Source organism: Cibotium barometz, chromosome 6 (assembly GCF_041138505.1).
Source record: "Cibotium barometz isolate CiBa-2024 chromosome 6, ASM4113850v1, whole genome shotgun sequence".
In the NCBI taxonomy this organism is placed as follows: Eukaryota; Viridiplantae; Streptophyta; class Polypodiopsida; order Cyatheales; family Cibotiaceae; genus Cibotium; species Cibotium barometz.
In genome coordinates this window covers 40,777,834-40,801,163 of record NC_141051.1, presented here as the reverse complement: position 1 = coordinate 40,801,163, position 23,330 = coordinate 40,777,834, and the positions used below count along the sequence as shown (strand labels likewise).

General features: G+C 41.8%; 1 protein-coding gene across 1 annotated transcript; it reads right to left on the bottom strand.

Annotated features, from left to right (window-relative positions):
- Window positions 1-2,173: 2,173 nt before the first annotated feature.
- On the bottom strand, window positions 2,174-22,326 carry LOC147637743 (protein neprosin-like). The gene is made up of 6 exons (XM_086799022.1): window positions 22,057-22,326; window positions 21,851-21,937; window positions 3,742-3,966; window positions 3,468-3,638; window positions 2,672-2,815; window positions 2,174-2,554 (listed from the first exon to the last, which is right to left on the bottom strand). The coding sequence occupies exons 1-6, from the start codon at window positions 22,324-22,326 to the stop codon at window positions 2,174-2,176; spliced, it is 1,278 nt and encodes a 425-aa protein (XP_086655148.1).
- Window positions 22,327-23,330: the final 1,004 nt, after the last annotated feature.

Genomic DNA, 23,330 nt, shown 5'->3' with positions numbered 1-23,330 from the left:
TGATATTATATTTTGGAAACTTGATCTTGAGAGATTTAGTTGACTAAAATTTAAAAAGATCCATGTTACATGGATCTATAATCCTAGCTCTCTCATTGGTTGGTCCATTATTTTTTTATTCACTCTTTAGAGGCTCTTTAGAGGGCACTCTTTTGAGTCCATATCTTTCTTAATTATAATACACTGCTCCCCACAGTGGACAGATCTTGGGTGATTTTTTGGAGAAGATCTATTAGATCATCATCCATAGCTATTATGTGCTGACTCATTGGAGTAAGGCAACTCATTCAATGATGCGAATGGGATGGCATAATTCTGAAATAAATGGAAAAAAAATCTCTTTAGATTTTACTTACATTTTATAATTGGAAAAAATTCCTCCGTATATTAAATTAGGGGGGTAGAGGAAAACATATTTACTTTATTACTAGGGAATATAAATCCCTTTGTTCAGGAATAAAAATGAGAGAGGCATCTAAATACAATCTCCCCCATGACCTCCCTAGATCTAAATACAATCTCCCCCATGACCTCCCTAGATCTGGGTAGCCATAGAAATATACACATTTTGTAACACCAAATAAAAGAGTGTGAAGTTTCAAAAACCCGTCACTCATTGGGGACAGACTCTCATCATCCATAACATAATAAGTAACCACAATGTCATTAGTCTCATATTTATAGCATAAGGCTAAATTTATAGCCCAAAAAGGTATTGGTCCAAAGGGAGCTCGAACGAAACAAGCCAAAGCATCTCCTTGCCAAGTCATTATATCCACTTACCATCTCTCTGTCTACTAAAATAATGGTGCATATGAGACTAGATCACCTCATGCCACATCTACTCAACCACCATCTCACTATACTCAAAGTAAATTAGCAGGATCATGAGCATCAAGATCAAGGTGAACTAAGATAAGACTTTGATTTATCTGAAAACAATAGGCTTAAAATCTAAAGAGATGAAATATAACCTTTTTATTTATTTTACAAGAAGTAGTTATGGGTGGTTGCAAGATGAGGGTACTCACTTTCATTCACTCTCTCTAAAATTGGGACATTGACGCAACTCTGGCGGAGTATCTTAATTGTGATATCATCATCAATTAAAACACATCATGTGCCTCCCGAGGCTAAAGCGCCATACCAACTAATGCCACGCCAGCATCCGGGTTTCAAGTTACCATCCATGTCACCAATACATGTCACTGCCACTACATTATCTCGATTATCGAGATATGCATGCCACTCGGATCCACATTAATGCCACAGTGGATCCCCCTCGAAATGCCCGCTCAGATATAAATTCAATATGTTCAATGATGGCATCTCCACCGTCCATATATCTTGAATGAGATAAGGAGTCTGTTTTGGTTGATCTTGGTGATCTTCAACAGAGACTCCATTTTTGTTAGAGTGAATACTTGCTAGTTATTATGATCTAGGAACTATCGAAAAGGCCGCTGAGTGGACAGGGGGTGAGCGTTCTGGTTGCCAATGATGCCATAGGTACACCGATGAAGGAATGTTTGGAAATAAAGATTCAACTGGATAATTAGAGGATTATGATCAGTAACACTATGGTTTCATTAAATGATTGTTTTAGAGACTGTTGAATCTGTGAAAAAGGCAATTTCATATTGGGTGTGTAAGTGGTGTGACTAGTTTTAAGTTTGCATGAATATCCGGCTAGGGGATTGAATCCATCGATAGTACCTTCTCAAATCCTTCTATGAATGCCAATGAATTCCCTATGAATTCCTTGCTTGGAAGATGTAGGAGACATGGAGATCGCATTAAAAATTGGCTTCTTTGGAGCCATGGACCTTGAATAAGATGAATAATTACAAATTTTATTTTATTCTTTCATTACTCCAAAAAAAAATCACTTTGATCCTCTTTTTGGCTTATTTAGAGATCTCGTGCTAAGGGTCCTCGAAGTAAGCTAGTATTGTTCTGTGTGCAGTTCTCTTTGCCCACCCCGCCTTTAAAAAATTATACTAACATTTTAGAAAAAAAACAAGGATATCCCACACTTTTATGCCGACATGTACTTACGAGTGCTTAAACTGGCGATAATTTCAAATAAACTCAAACTTCATAGCATGACGCTTATTAACAACAAAGGTATCAAAGAGATTTTTAACATAATACGCCAAGGCCGTGCGTTTGATCAAGGGCATTTGGGATTTCTTCCAGGCCCTCCGAAGAAGATGGCGGTTCCCCAGTTGTCGTAGGAGGTGGCCTGGATGTCGTAGCAATCAGAGTCGGTGGTGGTGAGCATCAAGTCATGCGCGGAAACCCGCTGTATATCGTTATCACCATTCACCCACTGGAGCTCCTTTGCAAAGCATGCTGCTTGCCACTCCTCTTCTGCAAAGTGGCCACTCCCCATTTGCGTGGCCGTGTGTTGCCCATTGGGCCTCGTGTTGATGATCTCTCCCCCCCACTGAAGAACTTGTGCAGACTGCGAGAGATGTGGGAACAAGGATGATGGCCAGTAGCCTACATTCGTATTATGATAGCGCAACCACCAATTTCCCGTTGTAGCATCCTGTCCATCATGTACAGAAGCTTGTGATGAGAACCATAACAATATAATCTCTGATAGCAATGAGCCTCTCATACTTTGAATCTAGAGAGAGAGTAGATGAGACTGCGCGTATTATACCTTCCACACGAGGATGTCAATGTCGAATTGCTCGCCTCTATAGACAGAGAGGGGAGTTATGACCCCTCCCACGAGTATCGTGTTGCTAGTTTGTACAAAGCCAGGGCACCGCAGATCAAAACATCCAGTCGTATAGAATGCGTTCTGCTCCGATTCAGGAAACATTAATAAGATCTCATTAGTAGAAACATTCTCAAACATAATTTAGTGCATTATTGAGATGTAGCTTGTGATTTATTTAGATCAAACATAATTTAGTGCACTATCCCAGTGCAACCTCACGCCCTAGGGTGCTCTGGATGAAGCTATATTGGTTGGAATCTGAGCTTGAGATGAAGCACCTATTTTGTAACGGTTGCGAGAGCATCCACCATATATATGTTTAGGGTCCTCAAACAAGTCACCTTAGATTGTATGCTAAGGCTCATGAGGAAAAGAAAGAAGCTTCCACCTCATTTGCTGAGGGTCCTCAAACAATTCAGCTTAGATTTCCGGCAAGACTCATAAGGAAAACAAATAACGGTGAAAGTGGGAAGGAAGGGGGAGGGAGAAATCTTACTGTCCAATAGGTGAATAAACGAGGGTTGAAGTCTCCATATACGTTAGGTTGAACCTATTATCACAAATACACAATTTGTTAGTAGGCTTTCCTTTCTTGCACACCAAAGCAAGGTAAGCTTAATCCAACTGAAGGCAATTATATTGTATTAAGACACACTTCCAATCAAGTTTACACGCTCTCAATATTGCAAGGCAGTTCTGAGCTCGAATTTTCATGTGTGCAGTATATCCTTACCATCCATCCTGTTTCAATGGTGTTTAGATCTGTGCCCTCGTACTGACCAGCTGTGAGCCACAACTGTGCAACGCTCATCTCTTGATACACTTCCACGAAAGGCTTCCATGCATTGAAAGTCACGGAGCTTCCATAGACATCCTTTATAGGAGCCCAAGTGGCTATTGCGTACTGTATAAACATTATCTCAACACTGTAAGGAACCGCTAAAAATTAGAAGAGAATCAGTTGTTGGAGGCGGCCATATATGCATGCAGTCAGTTTTGTTAGTTACCTCATGACCCGCATTAGAGTAAAGGTGGTGGTCGAGAAAGTTAGTCTTTTGCGTATGGTTCTCCTGGCCGGACCTCATTTCTGCAAGTATATCTGAGAGCGAGAGCCTGCGGATGGGAACCGTGGCAAGTGGGCAACTCCCTTTGCTATGCCAAACTTGTCCTCCAAACTCAGGCTCTTTGCTCGTTGTTAATTTGGCGCCATTCGGCAGTGAGCTCGGATGTTCCTGTGATAGATAGATACCCCACGTGCACTTAACCACATTATGAGCTTATCACCAACTTTAAACTTACAAAACTTATAAATCGAGCTATCACTTCACCCCCTTAGTTGATATTTCACAAGGTTGGTTTTTATTTATGCACCCCACCAAAAAAACCAAAAAAACAAAAAAACAAAAAAACAAAAAAGAGCCTATAACCTTTTAGATGCCACCACTTACTAGTTATTAACTACTAACATCACCTCATTTAAATTCCATCTACTACTAATCTAGATAAAGCATCAATATATTTACCCCACCACTAGCGTAGTTGATTAGGCTCTTCTATTTCTCCATCCCCAAAAAGGATATAAAGTGATGCCAAAGTGAGAGACTTGTTTACAGTGTTAGTGACAATGACAAACTCAGAACCATATTAGTCTCCCTCCCAGTTAGCAAAGAAGATTTTTAAGCTCTCATATATTTGATGACTTATTTGAATAAAGTGTATGTTTAATTTTGAGATGTAGATGAAAACTCATTTCTACGCATGTATTATGTACTAGGGCATTGATTGTTTCCAATGATATATACTTAAGACCTTGATGTTATCATGGATCTCAATTTTTGAGGTTCTCATTGTCAAAATTATGGGCAGTATGCACAACAGAAGCAATAGTTGATTGCAAGATAGAGCAACATATATGAGAGAGAGAAAGAACACAAGATGTATAAAAAGCTTCTATATTACCTTCTATTTCAGCCACTCCAAAGTTGGCTTAACCTTCACCTTCAAGTGTTGTGTTACTTGTGTTACAAAAAGTGAGGCCTCATACCCTTTATATAGGGTCCACCAAGGGCCTAGGTTTGGGCCAACCCTAGATCCCTTTTCCACCCACATGCCCACTTTAGGCTAATCCCAAGTCACTTTTTTGAGTTAGTGTCTTCGAGCCTTTGAGTACTTGTTTGCCCTTTGAGCAGCTAAGTATAGATGCTGGCCCGGCCTCATCGGCCTGTCAGCTCGACACGGCTTGCCGTCCCGGCGACTTCGCCGTTTCCACCGTTTTTCCTTCCGTCAGTTCCATTTTCGTTTCAACACGATCGCTATCAAGGTGGGGAGGGCATCCCCCCAGGGCACGCGGCACCTTGTAACCCCCACGGCAACCTGAGAGGCCTAATGTGCCTACCCGGTGCATGAGTGCGTTCTAGTGTGCCTAGATATGGGTCCATGTTTCGCCTCTCCTTACACTTCCTCCCCATATAGATGCATGATATTCGGCGCGGTCAAGCATACCCCCAAAGCCCCATGGGTCTCGGATTGGTTTCCCGACCTCACATAGGACCTCTTTCTCTCACCCTTGATCACTTGTACATCATATATTTCAACACCCCCTCTCAATGCCACCATAGGACAATGCCAAACATGGAGCAAGGTGAGCATTGGACATACAAGAACAAAATGACCCCCAGGCTCAACCATAGGATAGATGACAAGGTAGGTAGACTCTATAAATTAGGCTTTTACAAAAGTGATGAGTTATAGAGAAATGTGGTTTACTCCTAATTCTAGTAAACATGCTTCACTCCTCAACCAGAAGAGTTGCTTATCATGTGAGGAACTTCTAAAATTCCCCTAAACCTTAGTAACATCTTTGGTACCATCTCTTCCATAGTGGCTTCACGTACCACCCTTGTTGCTCCTTCGCTTTGATGAAACCATCTTCTTGCAAAAGATACATTTCAAGTTAGATTTGGACGTACCATGTTTCATCACAAAGGCTTGAGTTTTCAATGTAGATGTAGATCCACCCTTTGCTTTTACCTTTAGCATATATCTTACTTGAACTTTCCAAGTATGGAAACCCTCCTTCATCAAACTTCTCAATCGAGACTCCAATCTCCTTTGACATGATTGACAGGGGTAGGAGAGGTCTTACCACTTGCAATAAACAAGGGCAGTGTCTAACTCCTCCATTTACAAGGCAAAAAAAAGAATTCAAATTTGAGGAGTGATGTTTGATGAACAACAAACACCTCTTGATTTTTGATAACAAGAGTAGCTTTGGAAACCTTTGGGAGAGTTTTTTTTTTAATAATCATTTTTTCTTTCTTCTGAAAAAAACGCCAAACACTTGATCTATAGGTCTGCGCGTTGTAGGCAACGTGAGTTGCTGTTGTTGATGAACTGTCGCTACCAGACTGCTACTAAAGCACATGAGATTTGGCTTCCACTGCAGGTTGTTTGTTGTCAGATGCTGCTATAGTCAACATTTGCGATGCCGACAAGCAACGATGATGCGGCTGCGTCATTGATGCAATGATGCTCTTTTGTTTAGGCCGGTGATGTTGGGCGTTTTGTTGCCAACATGTTATAGCAGAGGCGCACCAGTCCCTCCAGGGACTGTGATGAAAATGGCACCAAACCTAACAGCAAGGAAAACGTTGCTGGATGGTAGAGTGGATGGACGGCAATGGCGCAGTGACGGGGGATGGAAAAACGAGGAGATGGACGCCAGCTGTGTTTTTTTTTTATGCAGCATTTTTTTTTATGACCAACTTCTCGCCTCCTTTCATAACAAGGAGAATGCACTTAGAAGCCTCAAAAGTTCGAAAAGAAACTCTCCTACCTCTTCTTCATGGCTCCAAAGCTTCGAAGAGATCATCGATGGAGAAAAAGGACAGAATTTTTCGATGGAAATTTGTGTTTTTGTTGTTCTTTTTTCTCTTCTTCTTCTTTTTCTTGTCAATGATGAGGATAGTCTTCTTCTTCTTCTTCCAAGCTTCAAGAACTTGATATAATGACGGAATCTCCTCTTGATGAATCTCTTTTGTTGCTTTCATTCTTGACACCTTTTTGCTTCTCACCTTCTTCTATCACCGTCCTTCTTGATGAGGATGCGAATGGCTTATGATAGTGAAAGAGATGGAAAAGGGGATTGAAGAGGAACTTAGCCTTTGCAAAGCTCTGATACCATGTCAAAATTATGGGGAGTATGCACAACGGAAGCAATAGTTGATGGTAAGATAGAGCAACAAATATGAGAGAGAGAGAAAGAACACAAGATGTATAGAAAGCTTCTATATTACTTTCTATTTCAGCCACTCCAAAGTTAGCTTAACCTTCACCTTCAAGTGTTGTGTTACTTGTGTTACAAAAAGTGAGGCCTCCTGCCCTTTATATAGGGTCCTTCAAGGGCTAGGGTTGGCCTACCCTAGACCCCTTTTCTACCCACATACCCACTTTATTTGGGGTGTGTTCACACCTACATGACCTCTTTCTCTCACCCTTGATCACTTGTACATCATATATTTCAACACTCACGAGGCTCAAACTCAAGTTGAAACTCTATTTGAGATTGTGAATGGACTTAGAAAGGTCAAGCTCTAATAAGTATTGGGATATTCTTTATATCTATTAATGCAATCTACACCATGGATAGATTTGAGTAACAAAACTTTTGTAAAGTCTAGCATGAACACCAAGAAAATCAACTTCTATACTATGAATTGTGGGAAAGAACCAGTAAGAATTAGATTCATTAGATAGGGTGTTTGGTAACCTAGCATAATGTCTCAAGTCCAAACCATGCTCGTCTGCTTAGTGTGGTATGTTGTAAATGATATATATGATGTGTGTGTGTGTGTGTGTGTGTTGTTAAAGTGTACATTTTACACTTCAAAACGATAGTGGGAAATGGAAAATGAGGCTCTATGCATAATATTAATGCTCTTGCATGGAATGCAAGATCCATTATTTCTTGCCAAAGGGGCGAAAACACCTCTCTCTTCCATCTAGGCGAAGGAAGCTCTACCTTTACTACCCACTTAGCAAAGGAAGCATTTCGATGTGACAATGGAGTTAGGACACGATCAGGGATGGGCTTGCATACCCACATCCAAAAGTTACATTTGACTCTAACCAAAAAATGTGCATTACCAATGCAGTGAAAGAGGACTTAGTGGGAGACAAAGTAAGCTTTCCATGGGTCATCATAGCTACATCATAGTCACCACCTTCCATAGTTATCATAGTCACCATAATATTCTCTCCAACTTCATATCCTCTCCTTCATAGGCACCACCTCCTAGGGAAGACTCAATGTGTATCCCTTACATGTGTTAATAGGTCCGAGCCCATCTTGAGTGAGTACAAACCAATATCGCTAGCATGGAACATAGCAGACCACACATCCTTCTTGTCCTCAAAAGTCCGATTCATCCCAATAAGTTCTCTTTTACAAGGAAATTCTCAACTTTGGAGATATTTATTTGACTAGATGAATGGGAATATAAGACTCCACACAAGTGAACCTAAAGAGGAGAAGGATGAGCCATGTCACATTGAATACTCCCCTTCTATATGTTGAAATATGCAAGTGAATGGGTGTGTGTGCGGGAACAAGCCCTCAGCAAGAGACTGTAAAAGGGAGTCTGTAATTAAGTGGGTAGCAGTGAAAAGGTGAGAGGAATCTACTGATGAGAGAATTAAGGATAGCATGAGTGAATATAGGGGTGTGGAAACATTCTAGGAAAAGGTGCCCCTAGATGTAGGGGAGGTGGCATAAATCAAGGAGAAATCAGTGGGATTAGATGTTTGGCATCTTGTGGATGTAAAACCGATAAATTGAGGCATTGACCTAATGAAAAAATGCTAGTTTTTGAGTATCCATGCCAACATTATCCTATTAGATTAATTATGCACTAATCTCGTATTAATCATCTTCTAATCATCTTTTAATCATGTTGATCTTTGCATTTGATCCACCATAGCCCACTCTTGCTTGCATTTCAACTTGGTATCAGAGCATAGCCTAGGAATCCATCCAGTTTTTAAGCATATCTACTCTACTAATCATGATTAGAAGTTAATCCCAATTTCTAACCTCTTTTCAACTATACTCTACACCCCCAACTGGTGGAGGGGCTTGATCTCCCTCGATCCTCAACATTAGGCAAAATGCTTCAAGCCACACCTAGCAATACTCCCCACGCATCAGCACATTGACTCAGCTCGTCGAATCGCCGCTCAAATCTGTAAAAATTTGCGTGTTCACTCACATCCTTTTTTTGGAGAAAATCTTAGATCTACACTCACTCAAAGAGAATCAAGCTAATTCCTCTTAGCCCCATGGGTTTTCAAGGGTGCTCTACAAGCCTATGATCTCATATTTCAAAAATTCTTAAAGGAGAAGTGGAATCAAGCTCTGTATCAAATTTGCCAAGTGACTTTGGTAAAAGAGAGATTAAGCATTCAATGTTTGGTCAAATCTTTTGTTTCTTGGCTTGATCCTTTACTAGACTAACTTCTATTGATGCCCTTGAAAGAATCTGAGCTCATTTGAACTCTAAGGCACCAGATCTAGCCTCCCCGTACACTCTATTTTCTACACACAAAATAGGAGATTATTTCACTAACCAATGATTAATTAGCACTAATCACTACATTTTGGTGCAATTGATGGTTCAAATTTAGCATTGGGTATCTGATACACATATCTCTATCATTTAAGATTGTAATTCAGAGATGGTTTGATAACCATTCATTTATGCAATTTTTGGTGTATTCATGTTTGTAAATCTGTTATAATCTTGGATTGGATCAAGAGGTAAGACCCCCTTCACATCATCATGAGAAGTGCACAAGAAATAGCTCAATTTAACGGGGAGGAGTTCCATACATGGCAAACAAAGACCATGTATTTGCCCATGAGGAAAAATCTATGGGGACTAGTTGAGGGAAGAGATGAATGTCCAGAGGAGAATTGGGAGAATGAGTGGAAGAGCAGGAAGGAGAAAGCATTCTACACCCAAGGAGGCCTCGCACGAGGACGAGGCCGAGGCAAGGGAAGAGGAAGGACCTTCACTTGCCACAACTGTGGGAAGCCAGGACACATGGCTAGAGACTGCTACAGCAAACCAAATGAAGAAGGATCGACATTGGTAAATTTCATGGAGACTCCTAAGGAAGAGGAGTCAGGACATCTTTTCTGAGAGAGAAACCCCACGACCCAATGTAACATATCCCAATAGAGTAAAACCACCTGTGAGCCACCGATGATGTAGGCCATGTGGTAGATGTATGTGTGAGCACTTTAGTCAAGGTCACGAGCACTTGTAGTAGCCTTGGACACATAGAGAGCGAGTGTCAAAGACTATGAGTTAGGGACTTGAGGCACTGGTCCACAGCCTACTAAGTAAGAGGGAAACTTGGTATAGGGTCCAGGTGTGCTAGAATTATTCACTTGAGGGGAGGTGTTGAAATATCCAAGTGAATGGGTGTGTGCGGGAACAAGCCCTTAGCAAGAGACTATAAAAGGGAGTCTGTAATTAAGTGGGTAGCAATGAAAAGGTGAGAGGAATCTACTGATGAGGGAATCAAGGGTAGCATGAGTGAATATAGGGGTGTGAAAAGATTCTAGGAAAAAGGTGCCCCCCCCAGATGTAGGGGAAATGGCACAAATATAGGAGAAATCAATGGGATTAGATGCTGAAAAGATGCAGGGGGGAAGAGAGCTTGAGCTCTTGCAAGCACACACACACACTCCCAAAACCCTAATAGAGAACACACAAGGTGAGAGGCTGAAAATCTTCTTCTTCTCTACTCAACACTCAACACACCATATACAAGATTAAGAGTACACAATAATATGGAAGGTACTCAACCAATACATACACGGGTTCTCTATAGTGTGAACCCGACTAAATGAGCTGGCGCTATAACTATGCCAGTCTCTAGAATGGCTGTCACACAGCCTGTCATCCCACTGGCCGCATATCACCCAAGATCTCACCAACCATGCCAGTGGTGTAAGTGTGGGGCCTATCCCCCAGGCGGGTCATCAGTGTCCACCGCCTCACTAGAGCTCGATATCTCAACACTCCCCCTCGAGCTCAACTCCATCTCATGTACACCAAGCGAAGCCCTGAATCTGCGGAGCTTCTCTGTACCCAATGCTTTGGTGAAGATGTCAGCTACCTGATCCTCTGTGCTGACATAAACAAGGTCAAGGTCTCCTGCCAAGACCTTCTCTCTGACGAAGTGGTAGTGGACCTCTATGTGCTTCGTACGAGCATGAAAGACTGGGTTCCTGGCCAACTGTATACTGCTAATGTTGTCACAGAAAATGACAACTTGTCTATCCACTGATAGACCCAAATCTCCAAGTAGCTTTCTCAACCAAGCTACCTCACATGCTGCCATAGCAGCTCCTCTGTACTCAGCCTCTGTACTCGATAGAGCAACCGTAGGCTGCTTCTTGCTGCTCCAAGTCACAGCAGCACTCCCCAAAGAAAACATGAATCCACTGGTAGATCTTCTGTCTGAGATACTACCAGCCCAATCAGCATCTGTGTACCCATGTACACATATCTCTGTCCCAGTCTCATAGAATAGTCCACAATGCAAAGTAGACCTCACATACCTCAGTATGCGTCTCAGAGCATCCAAATGCGGTTTCCGTGGAACCTGCATAAACTGACTCACCAACCTAACAGCATAGCTCAAATCTGGTATGGTGATCATCATGTAGATCAAACTTCCTACTATGCTCCTGTACATAGTAGGATCCTCCAAGATCTCTCCTGAATCTGCACTCAACTTGCCATTCTGATCCAATGGCACAGAAATAGGCTTACAGCCTGTCATACCATACTTGGACAACATGTCCAAGCCATACTGTCTCTGCAGTAATCCAATACCATGTGGTGACCTAATCACCTCAATGCCCAAGAAATATCTGAGCTCCCCCAGATCCTTCATCTCAAACTTCTGTCTAAGCAAGATCTTTACATCAAAGATCTCTGCATCATGGTCCCCCGTAATGATCAAGTCATCTACATAGATGACAACAAGCACAACCCCTCTATCACCATGTCTCACATACAATGAGAAATCTGCATTGGCTACATGAAAGCCAATAGTGACAAGATATTCAGAAATCTTGTCAGACCATGCTCTTGGTGCTTGCTTTAAGCCATACAAGGCTTTCTTCAACCTGCAAACATGCTCGGGGTGACCCACATCCTCATAACCAGGTGGCTGCAACATATACACCTCTTCTTGCAAATCCCCATGCAAGAATGCATTCTTTACATCCATTTGATGTAAAGACCATTGCTTTGACGCAGCCAGTGCTATCACAACTCTCACCGTTGCCATCTTGGCAACTGGGCTGAAAGTTTCCTCATAATCAATCCCATATGTCTACGCATATCCTTTGGCTACCAATCTAGCCTTGTACCTGTTTACGCTCCCATCACTGTTATGTTTAACTTTGTACACCCACTTGCATCCAATGGCTTTCTTGCCTTCTGGCAATTGCACTAAATCCCAAGTTTCATTTCCATATAGTGCATCCATCTCCTCATCCATGGCTTTCTCCCAATTCACATTTCCAACAGCCTCATCAATGCATGTTGGCTCAACAACCTGCACAACCTTTGCCATATATGCATAGTGATGTGCCACATAACCATCATATGTAAATCTCTGCACAGGGTTCTTCACTCTCCCTGATCTTCGCAGCTTTTTATTCATGGCTTCCATAGCCTTCTTTACACCAGGTGTTCTCATAGCTGGGATCCCAAGCTCCTCATCAAGGCTCATATCTGAGCCACTAGACTCTCCATCAACATGAGAATGCCCTGCAGAAATGTCAGGCATACCAAGGGGCTCAACCACTTTCTCTTTTCCTTTACGTGATGTACTAATCACATTTGCAGGGCTGGTATTATGACGCAGCCTGCCACTCCATGGTCTATCAACAGACCCGCTAGATGAGGACTCTCCTGGTCCACTCAAAGACTGTGATTGCTGACCTGCATTCTGTGCAACCACACTTCCACTTACATCAGCCCCAACAGCTTCTTTTTCAGCAGCATACCAGCTGCTCATCTCATCAAAAACAACATCCCTGCTTACCCTCAACTCACGTGTAGCAGGGTTATAACACCTGTATCCCTTTTGCTCAAGGGAATATCCAATAAACACACATTTTTCAGCTTTCGGATCCAGCTTAGTTCTCAGCTCATCTGGCACATGCACATATGCAATGCATCCAAAGACTTTCAGATGAGACAAATCTGGTTTTCTGCCAGTAAACCTCTCCTCTGGAGTTACATCATGTATGGCTGCAGTTGGAGTCCTATTCATGATGTATACTGCTGTAGAAACAGCCTCAGCCCAATAGCAATGCGGCATATTTTTCTCTTCCATCAATGCCCGCGCAATCTCAGCAATGTGCCTGTTTTTCCGCTCAGCAACTCCATTTTGCTGCGGAGTGTATCTGCATGTATACTGTCTCCGAATTCCATTCTTCTTCAAAAATTCAGAGAACTCATTGGAGAAGTACTCTCCCCCTCCATCTGACCTTAGGCACTTTACATATTTCCCTGTTTGCTTTTCAACCAAAACTCTGAAATTCTGAAAGTGAGTGAAAACCTCACTCTTCTCCTTCATGAAATATACCCACACTTTCCTTGTGTGGTCATCAATGAAAGTGACATAGTACCTGCAGCCTCCCATAGAAACGGTCTTCGTAGGACCCCATACATCTGAATGCACAACATCTAGTGCATTTCTGCTCACATATCTATTACGTGGAAACACATGCTTTGTTTGCTTTCCAAATTGGCATGCTTCACAGATTTTCTGCATACCTTCCACTTTAAATTTTGGCAGCCCTGTCACAATTCCTTTTGTCTGCATAGACTTCAATCTCTGCACATTTACATGTCCAATTCTTTTATGCCCTATGTCTGTGTCTGCAACAACTCCTGAACCATTTGCAAACATCGCAGCACTCATTTCAGGCATGTCTACATTCAACGTAAACATTCTGCCCACTCTGTTGCCTTTTGCAACCAACCTGCACTTGTCTTTGAAATCTTCAACATAACACCCATCAGGGTTAAACCGAACCTGCAAACCCTGCTCAATCATCTGGCCAACTGAAACCAGATTCTTTGTTATGTTCGGTACATGAAGTACATCTGTAAGGTACTTCACTTTGCCATCCTGCATAGATAATGGCACATCTCCAATGTGGGCAATTGGATGAGCAGTGTCATCCCCTGTTTCCACAAAACTTGGTCTTTTCGGGTTTTTCATCTCCTTGAACCACTCCCCATGACTCGTCATGTGGTTCGAAGCGCCTGAATCCACATACCATACATTATCCTTTTGTGCTGCATCAACATTTTCAGACATGGCATTCACGACATGCTGCATAACAAACAACCTTTCATTATCCTCATTATTTCTGCTTGAGGATGCATAGTTGTTTTGCTGCACTTTCCCATTTTGCATGTCAGCCTGCTTTTTATAACATTCTGCCTGCACATGTCCAGGCTTACCACAATAATAGCATTCACGTGCATCATTGTATTGCCTTTGCCAATTTCCACGGCCTCTTTGACTCCCCCTGCCTCTGAATCTGCCTCTTCCACCTGCGTGTTGTTGTTGTTGTTGATTCTGGGACTGTTGTTGTTGCTGCTGCTGCTGACCATAATTCTGATTACCTGTTCGGCCACCTCCTTGACCGCGTCCATGGCCTCCTCTACCTCGTCCTCTACCTGAACTCGTGTAGAAGGCCTGTTGCTCTGAACTGTTTTTACTTTGTGAAGACTGTTGGTCTTCACCCAAGTTCTTCTCTTCGATAATCAGCATAGACACCAAATCTGTAAAGTTGGGAATGTTTTTGCGAGTCTGAATAGACGTCTTAAACGCCTTGTATTGTGGCCCGAGACCACGTAGACAGACTTCCACCTTGTCATCATCATCTACTGACACACCAATAGATGCAAGGGATTCCACAATACCCTTTATCTTCAGCGCATAGTCATTCACAGACATGCTCTTTTTCTCCATAGTATGAAGTTCATTCTTCAACTGTATCTTACGTGCCTTGGTATTTGTTTCATAGAGCTTTACCAAGGTGTCCCATGCCTCCTTGGGGGACTTGGCATCCTGAATGTGCCCAATCATGGTGTCCTGTATACTAATGGAAAGCCAATACATTACTTTCCTGGCTCCTTGGTTCCAGTCTTTAAACTCTTTCACATCTGCAGCAGTCGGATTTATATCCGGTATCTCCGGTGCCTCTTCATGCTCACCTTCTATGTAGTCCCAATAGCCTTTTCCCATCAGGAAATTCGTCAACCTGAACCTCCAAGCATGGAAGTTATTCTTGTCCAGCTTCTCAGCCACAATCTGTGTTATGCCATCATTAGACATCTTGCCAAATACACAATTTCACCAGAAACTGCACTCTAGTTTTTCTGCACAACCTGCAGTATTTTCTGCATAGCAGTACTGTTGTACTCTCAAATGTCACAACCAGTGACTTCAATGTGCATACATACACCCAATGGCAACTGTAGACCTCTTTGCAGCACCCACAGTGTCTGCACAGTCAATCTGTCTTCCTGCAGTTCTTAAAACAGAGTTCTGCAGAGAATCGATGACTTACCCGCAGTGCTCGAAATCGCCTGCTTTCCGAAAAACGGAGGTCCAGACGCACCCAAAACGCGTTTTCGGCCCGGAAATTTCAGTCCGTAGGATCGTAGGACTGTATAGTTGCCCTATAGCTTCACTCCCGCGAAGAAAGCTCCTCAATCGGAGATCGTTTGCCGGTGCCTCCCGTAGAGCTCCCGACAAGGGTGTAGTCACCAACACAATAGGGAAGAGTAGTTGCAGCTCTTACCCTCGTACCGCTTCCTGTGGTTCTCTTGCTTGCAGCTCAGCCCTTAGCACGAACCAGGCTCTGATACCATGAAAAGATGCAGGGGGGAAGAGAGCTTGAGCTCTTGCAAGCACACACACACACTCCCAAAACCCTAATAGAGAACACACAAGGTGAGAGGCTGAAAATCTTCTTCTTCTCTACTCAACACTCAACACACCATATACAAGATTAAGAGTACACAATAATATGGAAGGTACTCAACCAATACATACACGGGTTCTCTATAGTGTGAACCCGACTAAATGAGCTGGCGCTATAACTATGCCAGTCTCTAGAATGGCTGTCACACAGCCTGTCATCCCACTGGCCGCATATCACCCAAGATCTCACCAACCATGCCAGTGGTGTAAGTGTGGGGCCTATCCCCCAGGAGGGTCATCAGTGTCCACCGCCTCACTAGCGCTCGATATCTCAACAGATGCTTGGCATCTTGTGGATGTAAAACCTATAAATTGAGGCATTGGCCTTATGAGAAATTTCTGGTTTTTGAGTATCCATGCCTGCATTATTCTATTAGATTAATTATGCACTAATCTCATATTAATCACCTTCTAAAAATCATGTTGATCTTTGCATTTGATCCACCATAGCCCACTCTTGCTTACATTTCAACTCTATACCCAAAACAAAGGAGAGTCGAAAGTTCCCATGAACAAGCTGGGATGCTACTTCAAAAGTGATAAAATGAATGACATGCCTTGGAAACCATATGGACACTCTTCCACAAAATCTTGGAACAAGGTTTTTAAGACTGGTTAGGATAGATATAACCTCCATGTTCATGCACCAATATCGAGAGCTAACAAAAACTTTACACCATGGGTAACTAGTGATTCATCCAATGAGGATGACTGCACATGGAAGGAGAAACTTCTACATTTCCTATAGTCTCCCGGTCAAAAAGAGAAAACCGTATAGAAATCCTAAGAAGTATCTTCTTACCATGGAGAAGGATATGTATTGGCTTCGTTACGTCGTTGAGGTCTTGGATTCACATATTATACTTGCACCATAGATAATGGGAAGTTGACCTAACAAGATCAACCTTCACGCTAAGATAGTGGTCAATAAAGGTGACATGGAGCCCATGATCTCCAACCAAGATTAGCTCTGCCAAATCGCTATACGTAACTCAAGAAAGCCAAGGCCGAGTCAAAGAAGGAAGCTAAACTCAAATAGTTTTTATCGGACCTCACATGAGGAATATCTAAGGCAAGTTCTTGAATACTTTAAGGCCTACAATGATGAGGACAAAGTGGTACATGGCAATAAGTCTCAAAGAAGCTAAGGCAGAGGCCTCATACCTCTTATGACAACCCCACCGAGAAGACGTAAATCTCACTAGCCCTAGAGGTAAGAACCTAAGCCAGTATTTATTATCAAGGAAATCACTCCATAGCAAGAAAGAGAGTTGATAGCCTTTCCTAAATAATTCTAAGATATTTTCACATGGAAGTTCATTGGAATGAAGGGAATTCCACCAAAAGTGATGAAACACACCATCTCTCCCCCATGAAGCTCTCCATGAGGGTGTAAAGCCATCCAAACAAAGAGCCTACCACATAAATCCCAAGTAAAAACAAATGGTCATCAAACAAGAGCTAGGTAATCTCATTTTGATGCAAGATTTATGTACAAGATTGAGCACATCGAGGGGTTGTCCCCATTGATAGTGGTTATTTTCAAGAAGAAGAAAATTCTTAGAGATATTAACCTCCAAAAGGTCAATGCCACCATCATTTTTGATCACTATATTCCTCTACTATACACAGACCAAATATTGGAGAGTGAGTCACTAGAGCAAAGGCTTACAACTTCTTGGATAGCTTCTCAGGATATAATTAGATGGCAACCCAGCTACTATGATCAATACTAGATATTTGCTATATGGAGTGGGGAATCCATCATGAATCTTTCGTGGCATGCCATTCTTGGCTTGGCTTATACCCCTGCCACCTTCCAATGTTTAATGTGTATAACCTTCAACAATCTCCTTTAGAAGAGTCTTGAGATATTCATTGATGACCTTTGTCTGTATCTTTGTGTACACTTGAAGTGGAAGTGGATGGAACATCTTGCTCATCTTAGGCGTTTTTTAAGAGGTGCTCTACCACATTATCTCTTTGAACCCACTCAAATGCCTGCTTCAAACATGATGTCATTTTTGGGCACATTGTCTCCAATAATGCCATCCTCACACGAGAATAAGATCCATATGACCTTGGAGTTACCACCACCCATCATCTAGAAGGGGATGCATAGACTCATGGGGCACATAGGGTTTCACAAAAGATTTATACTCTTGTATGTGTCGTATATACAAGATCCTTGTATAAGAAACTTTTAATTATCTTTGAATGGAAAGACGAATGCCAATGGGCATACAAAAAGTTAAAGAAGGGGCTACACCCATCTCGAGATCATTCAAAATAGGATGTAATTTTCCATGTGCATATCAATGTTTTATTGGGTGTGTGTTGGCATAGCCAAGGAAGCATAACATGGACCTCCCTACTACGACCTTTATTAGTCATTAATCAATGATGTTATATGCAGTTATACCAATACTGAGAGAAAGGGTTTAGACATAGTACATGTTATAAAGAAGTACAAACATTATCTCCTAGCTACAAAATTTATTTTCTTTGCCAACCATTAAGCATTCCTTTATTTGGTGAATAAGACTTACACCATGGGTGCATCAACAGATGGGAGACAGATGGTTGCTCATTATTTTGGAATTTGATTTCACCATCAGTGTACAAAAGAAATTCGTGATTATTTGAACCGGTCATCTTTCCAGAATTCCAAATGAAGAACCCTCTCTAGGAGTGAAACATGGTCGTCTCGATGCTCCATTGTTCCACACCACATTGACCACATACCAAAATGGAGTGAAGACATTGTCCCCTTCTTTGGCACTATCCCATCAAGAAGAATAGATCCATATACTGGGAATGCACTTTACAAGAAGGATAAGGTGGAATTATGGGGAATTAATGTGTTCATGAAAGATGATTTTGTCACTGTACTTGAGTAAGCCCATTCTTTCATAGACAGAAAACTTTGTTCGGGACATGACAACCCGTTAGGTCCTCTAAGCAAGATTGTGGTGGCCTACACACTTTGGAGATGCATTTGAATTTCTCGAACACTATGATGAATGCCAAAGGTTTGCCATGGTTAAAGGGAAGGATCGTATAACCTTAAGCTTTGTAATTTTGGAATAACTATTTGGAAAAAATGGGGCGTAGACTTTCTAGATCATTATTTCAAAATAATCATTTAAACAATGGAGCTTATACTTCCTAGGTCCTATTAGCCTAGCCGTGCTAAGGGAGCCCAACCATGCTTTATCATAGTCACCAATGTAACTACTTCACCAATAAGTGGACAAAGGCCAAAGCTACACAGAAAGCTGGATGAAAGATATTCTACCCCATGGCATGGCCAATTCCTTTTTGAATATATAACTACTTATTTTGGTTCTCCACTAGAAATAGTGAGGAATCATAGTATACACATTTTATAACTGAAATTCTTGCTCTCAAAGAATTCCTTGTGTGGGTGCACCAAAAATCGACACTTTACTACCCACAAGAAAATATATAAACTGAGAGTACTAACAAGATTTTATGCATTGTTGTCACAAAGATGGTAGAGGCATCCATGTTCTAAGCGAACTGTAGTAAGACATAATCTCAAGGAAGCCCTCTCATAGAGAGGTAAGTACACCAACCTCATTCCAAGATCACAAGCAACCTGCACCAATATGTTCGGGGACCACCTTGTTGCATTTTGGTCTTTCAACTTATGTATCCCCCCTCTTATGCATTGGGTCTTGTTTGTGATATGTCCAACCCTCTTCCCCACATTTTACTTCACATAAACAGATTATACATATACAGAGAATAAGGAACATCAAGAGCAAGGACCAACTCTAACGACACCACCTTATCCCCACCCTGTCTCAAACCTAGAAAGTAAACTTTGGATCTTCTTGATCCATTTGCCAAGACAATAGTCAGAATTCAAGATGATTCATGCTCCTTAGACCCAAAAATAATCCATAAGATCTGAAGAGCCATCGTTCATACATAGGCCAAGACCACCCCTGGCAAATCATTTATAGGGTAACCTATCCATAAACAAAAAATGTCACATCATCCTTCAACTACCCAAAGTAGCCCCTTATCTCAACATGGTTAGTCTTAATTCCTTCAAAAAATAACCACCATTGCGCTCAAATTTCCCTCACCTCAGTACACTTTATCGTGCCGTACCATAACACTGAATACTCGAGGGAGGTAGAGATGTTGGATGGGTCATAAAGAAGGATCACTCTGAATCCGGATCTACTCAAAAGAGCCCGCTACCACTAACAATATCAAATTAAGGTACACCACTAGTAGCCTCTTAGCCAAACACACTTCAAAGAAGCAAAGCACAGCTCATATTTGTCCATGATGAAATAGACCAAATTGTGAGACCAATCAAAGCACATGGGCACTTGTTGGAACCTAAATATTACAAAGTGTGCATGCACCTTACCCTCGCCATGCTATCAGGGACATTTTTGGATGAGTGGTGTGGTGGGTGAAAGCATGGCCATGGTACCACACATTCTTTTGGCCTACCATTCTTTTGGAAAACCCATCCTTACCAGCAACCAACCCCTCAAACATCATACCTTGGCATGAAAAAACCCCTCTTTTTTCACCAAAAGTGAAAAATATCAAAGAAATAAAAAATAAGAGTCACCACCCAAAGTGAAAAAAAATCAGAAATAAAAAATAAGAGTCACCACCAAGCTTATTGTCCCGAACCTAGTACAATGGTGCCCCAAAAGTTTCATGACCTTAATTCTCCATAATCATGATCACGGGTAAATGTCAATGAAAGGAGAAATAAGAGTCGAAGAATGCAGTAGGGAATTGAAGAAAGCTGCCAGGGAGTTAGACTTTTTACATGGGGGAGCATGCATGGGCACACCTTCAACCCTCATAGCCTATGCACAACACTTGGATTCCTCACAAGGGCTTCACACTTCATAAGCACACCTTGCATATATATAGGCACTCACAATAGCTAACACATTCATCAAGCATGATCATGGCAGCCAGCATCCAAGCAAATCAAGGAGCCATGGTAGGTGAAAGCCTAGTCCATGGTACATCCCATCTTCTAGATCCTCTAGAAATATGCAACACTCTCTAAAGATTTTAAAAGAAAATTCTTTGTGGTCTTCATGATGGGACCATTTGTCTCTTCTTCGACTACCTCCACCATCACAATAAGAACCTCATCATCGAAGAGCAAAAAGCAACAATGATGCCCCAGTCTCTAGTTTCCCCATGAGATCTGAAAAGTTTACATTGTCGCCACCATCACCAATGAAATGAAGGTGGTCTTGGTGCGTAAATCTGTAAGCCACGGACCCTCTTTTCTTGTGCGGGCCTAACCAACTCACAAACTCGGAGAGAAGGCCCTACATCAAGAACGTTTTTTCCCACATTACACCATATATAACCTCAACATGCTTTCTAACTCTCTGGCCAACAGAACCCTATCTTACATTATACCACATACAACCTTTACATGCTTCCTAACTTACATACAACCTCGACATGCTTCCTAACTCAATGGCCAACCAAACCCTATCTTACATTATACCACATACAGCCTTTACATGCTTCCTAGCTTACATACAACCTCGACATGCTTCCTAACTCAATGTCCAACCAAACCCTATCTTCCAATATACCACAAAGCATGTTGACTAGTCTCTTCACAGGCTATATCATTCGACCAACCAACCTCTCTCGAACCCCACATCATCTACACTACCGGAGCTTGGTTATATGAGGACACAGTTACCATTAGGAAGGAGGTATGTTAACCACTTTAATAGATTAATATAGTTTTACAAACTAACATAGTTTCCCCAACCTGACCATGCCATAAGACACTTTGTCATTAGCAAAACCCCATCTTTTGTAAGATGGTGGTGGAATTTATTAAATCCCAGCATTTGGACGATTTCGAGTGATTTACAAATCTAAATTCTGGTTAAGCCTAAGCATTGGCTTTGATTTGAAGGGTGGGAAAATTATTTTAAGGAAAAGAAATGATGCTGTTTTCTGAATTGTAAGAGTTCGGAGTACCTGAAGAGTGTGGTTTTTGAGCAAGGGATGATCGAAAGCAGGCTGCAGGTGACGCAGAACGCAATCGACGATGTCTCCATCGGGACTCTGCAATCAATGTGGCTAAAAATTAATAGGTATGTAATTAATAGGGCTGCTAAATATTCAGCAATTGTGCGGTGGATACAAAATTGATTGAATGAGTGAATCTAGGTGTAATATTATACGTGGATGGTTCGAACTGCCGGCTTCGTGAGGCTTCGGAGGTGGTGCTTTGCTTGGGCGATCTCTTCATCAGAGTAGCTGGGGATCAAAAGCAAGTGACCTTCATCTGATCCGCCTGTGCTATTGTTTGTAGCAGCCTGCTGCACCTCAGCTCGTTGTAGTAGCAGGCCAACCGTGCACGTTAACGCTACCCCCACTATTAGGTAGTTTAAGAGACGACCTGACCTGCCCGCTCTTACTGCATGAAGATGAGACCTTGCAGGAGCTTCCATATTCTTGCGTTAAGTATCTGTGTGCGCAAATATATTAACGATGATAAAGAATATGCCACTATCGTTCCTTATACACATGCATGCGGTGCAGCGGTCTAATGGTCGGCCGGGAGCCTAGAATTTAATATTCTTCCTATCGCCGGCGTTCCCCGCAACCATTCATATATATACGTATATATATATACACATACATACATATGTGTGTGTATATATATATATATATATATATACGTGTGCGCCCATGTGTGTGTATATACATATATATACAGGAGCTATCAAATGAGGAGCTAGTCAAAGCTAGACTGGTTGGAACAGAAAAAAATATCAAGAGAAGGACTGATCAGATCAGGGAGTCATCAAATCACTAGCTGTTAGATTAGGAGCCATCAGATTAGTAGCTGTTCAAATCAAGAGCTATCAGATCAGGGGGCTGTTCAGTCTAGGAGCTGGTCAGATCAGGAGGTGTCAGATTAGTAGAAAGACTGGTCATAGTAGGAGGTGTTAGGATCAGAAGCATCTAATCATAAGGTGTCTAAACTAGTATTGGTCAGAGTAGGAAGTGTCAGGATCAGGGATTTAATATTCACGTGATCACAAGATTTTTTGTGATAATAACACATGTGAACAAGTTATTCAAATGTTCTCATGTTACCGTTCACAAAATAACAGGTCACTTGCCATTTGGGAACCCCTTAAAAGCTTGGCTACACATGGGAATAAGCTATTCACATGTTTTCATGTTACCATCTTCACATAATAGTAGGTCAGTGGCCACCTAAGAAGATTTTTTATGCCCAACAAAGATAATTTTTTTAGGCCCTTGTGAAAGCTTTGTGAATATAACATGTGATCACAAGATTTTTTGTGTTATTAACATATGTTATTAACATGTTCACATGTTCTCGTTTATGTCAGTGAAATCCCTGGTCAAGATCAAAAGCATTTGAATCAAGAGCTACCTGAATGAGAGGTATCTAAATCAAGAGTTGTCTAGATCAGGAGGT

Bases quoted from the DNA above. Each gene is read 5' to 3' on its own strand.
- LOC147637743 (XM_086799022.1), bottom strand. From the start codon at position 22,326: ATGGAAGCTCCTGCAAGGTCTCATCTTCATGCAGTAAGAGCGGGCAGG. The intron at 3,639-3,741 runs GTAACTAACAAA...ATGTTTATACAG, and splicing joins ACTCTAATGCGGGTCATGAG to TACGCAATAGCCACTTGGGC. The intron at 2,816-3,467 runs GTAAGGATATAC...GAATCGGAGCAG, and splicing joins CCATTGAAACAGGATGGATG to AACGCATTCTATACGACTGG.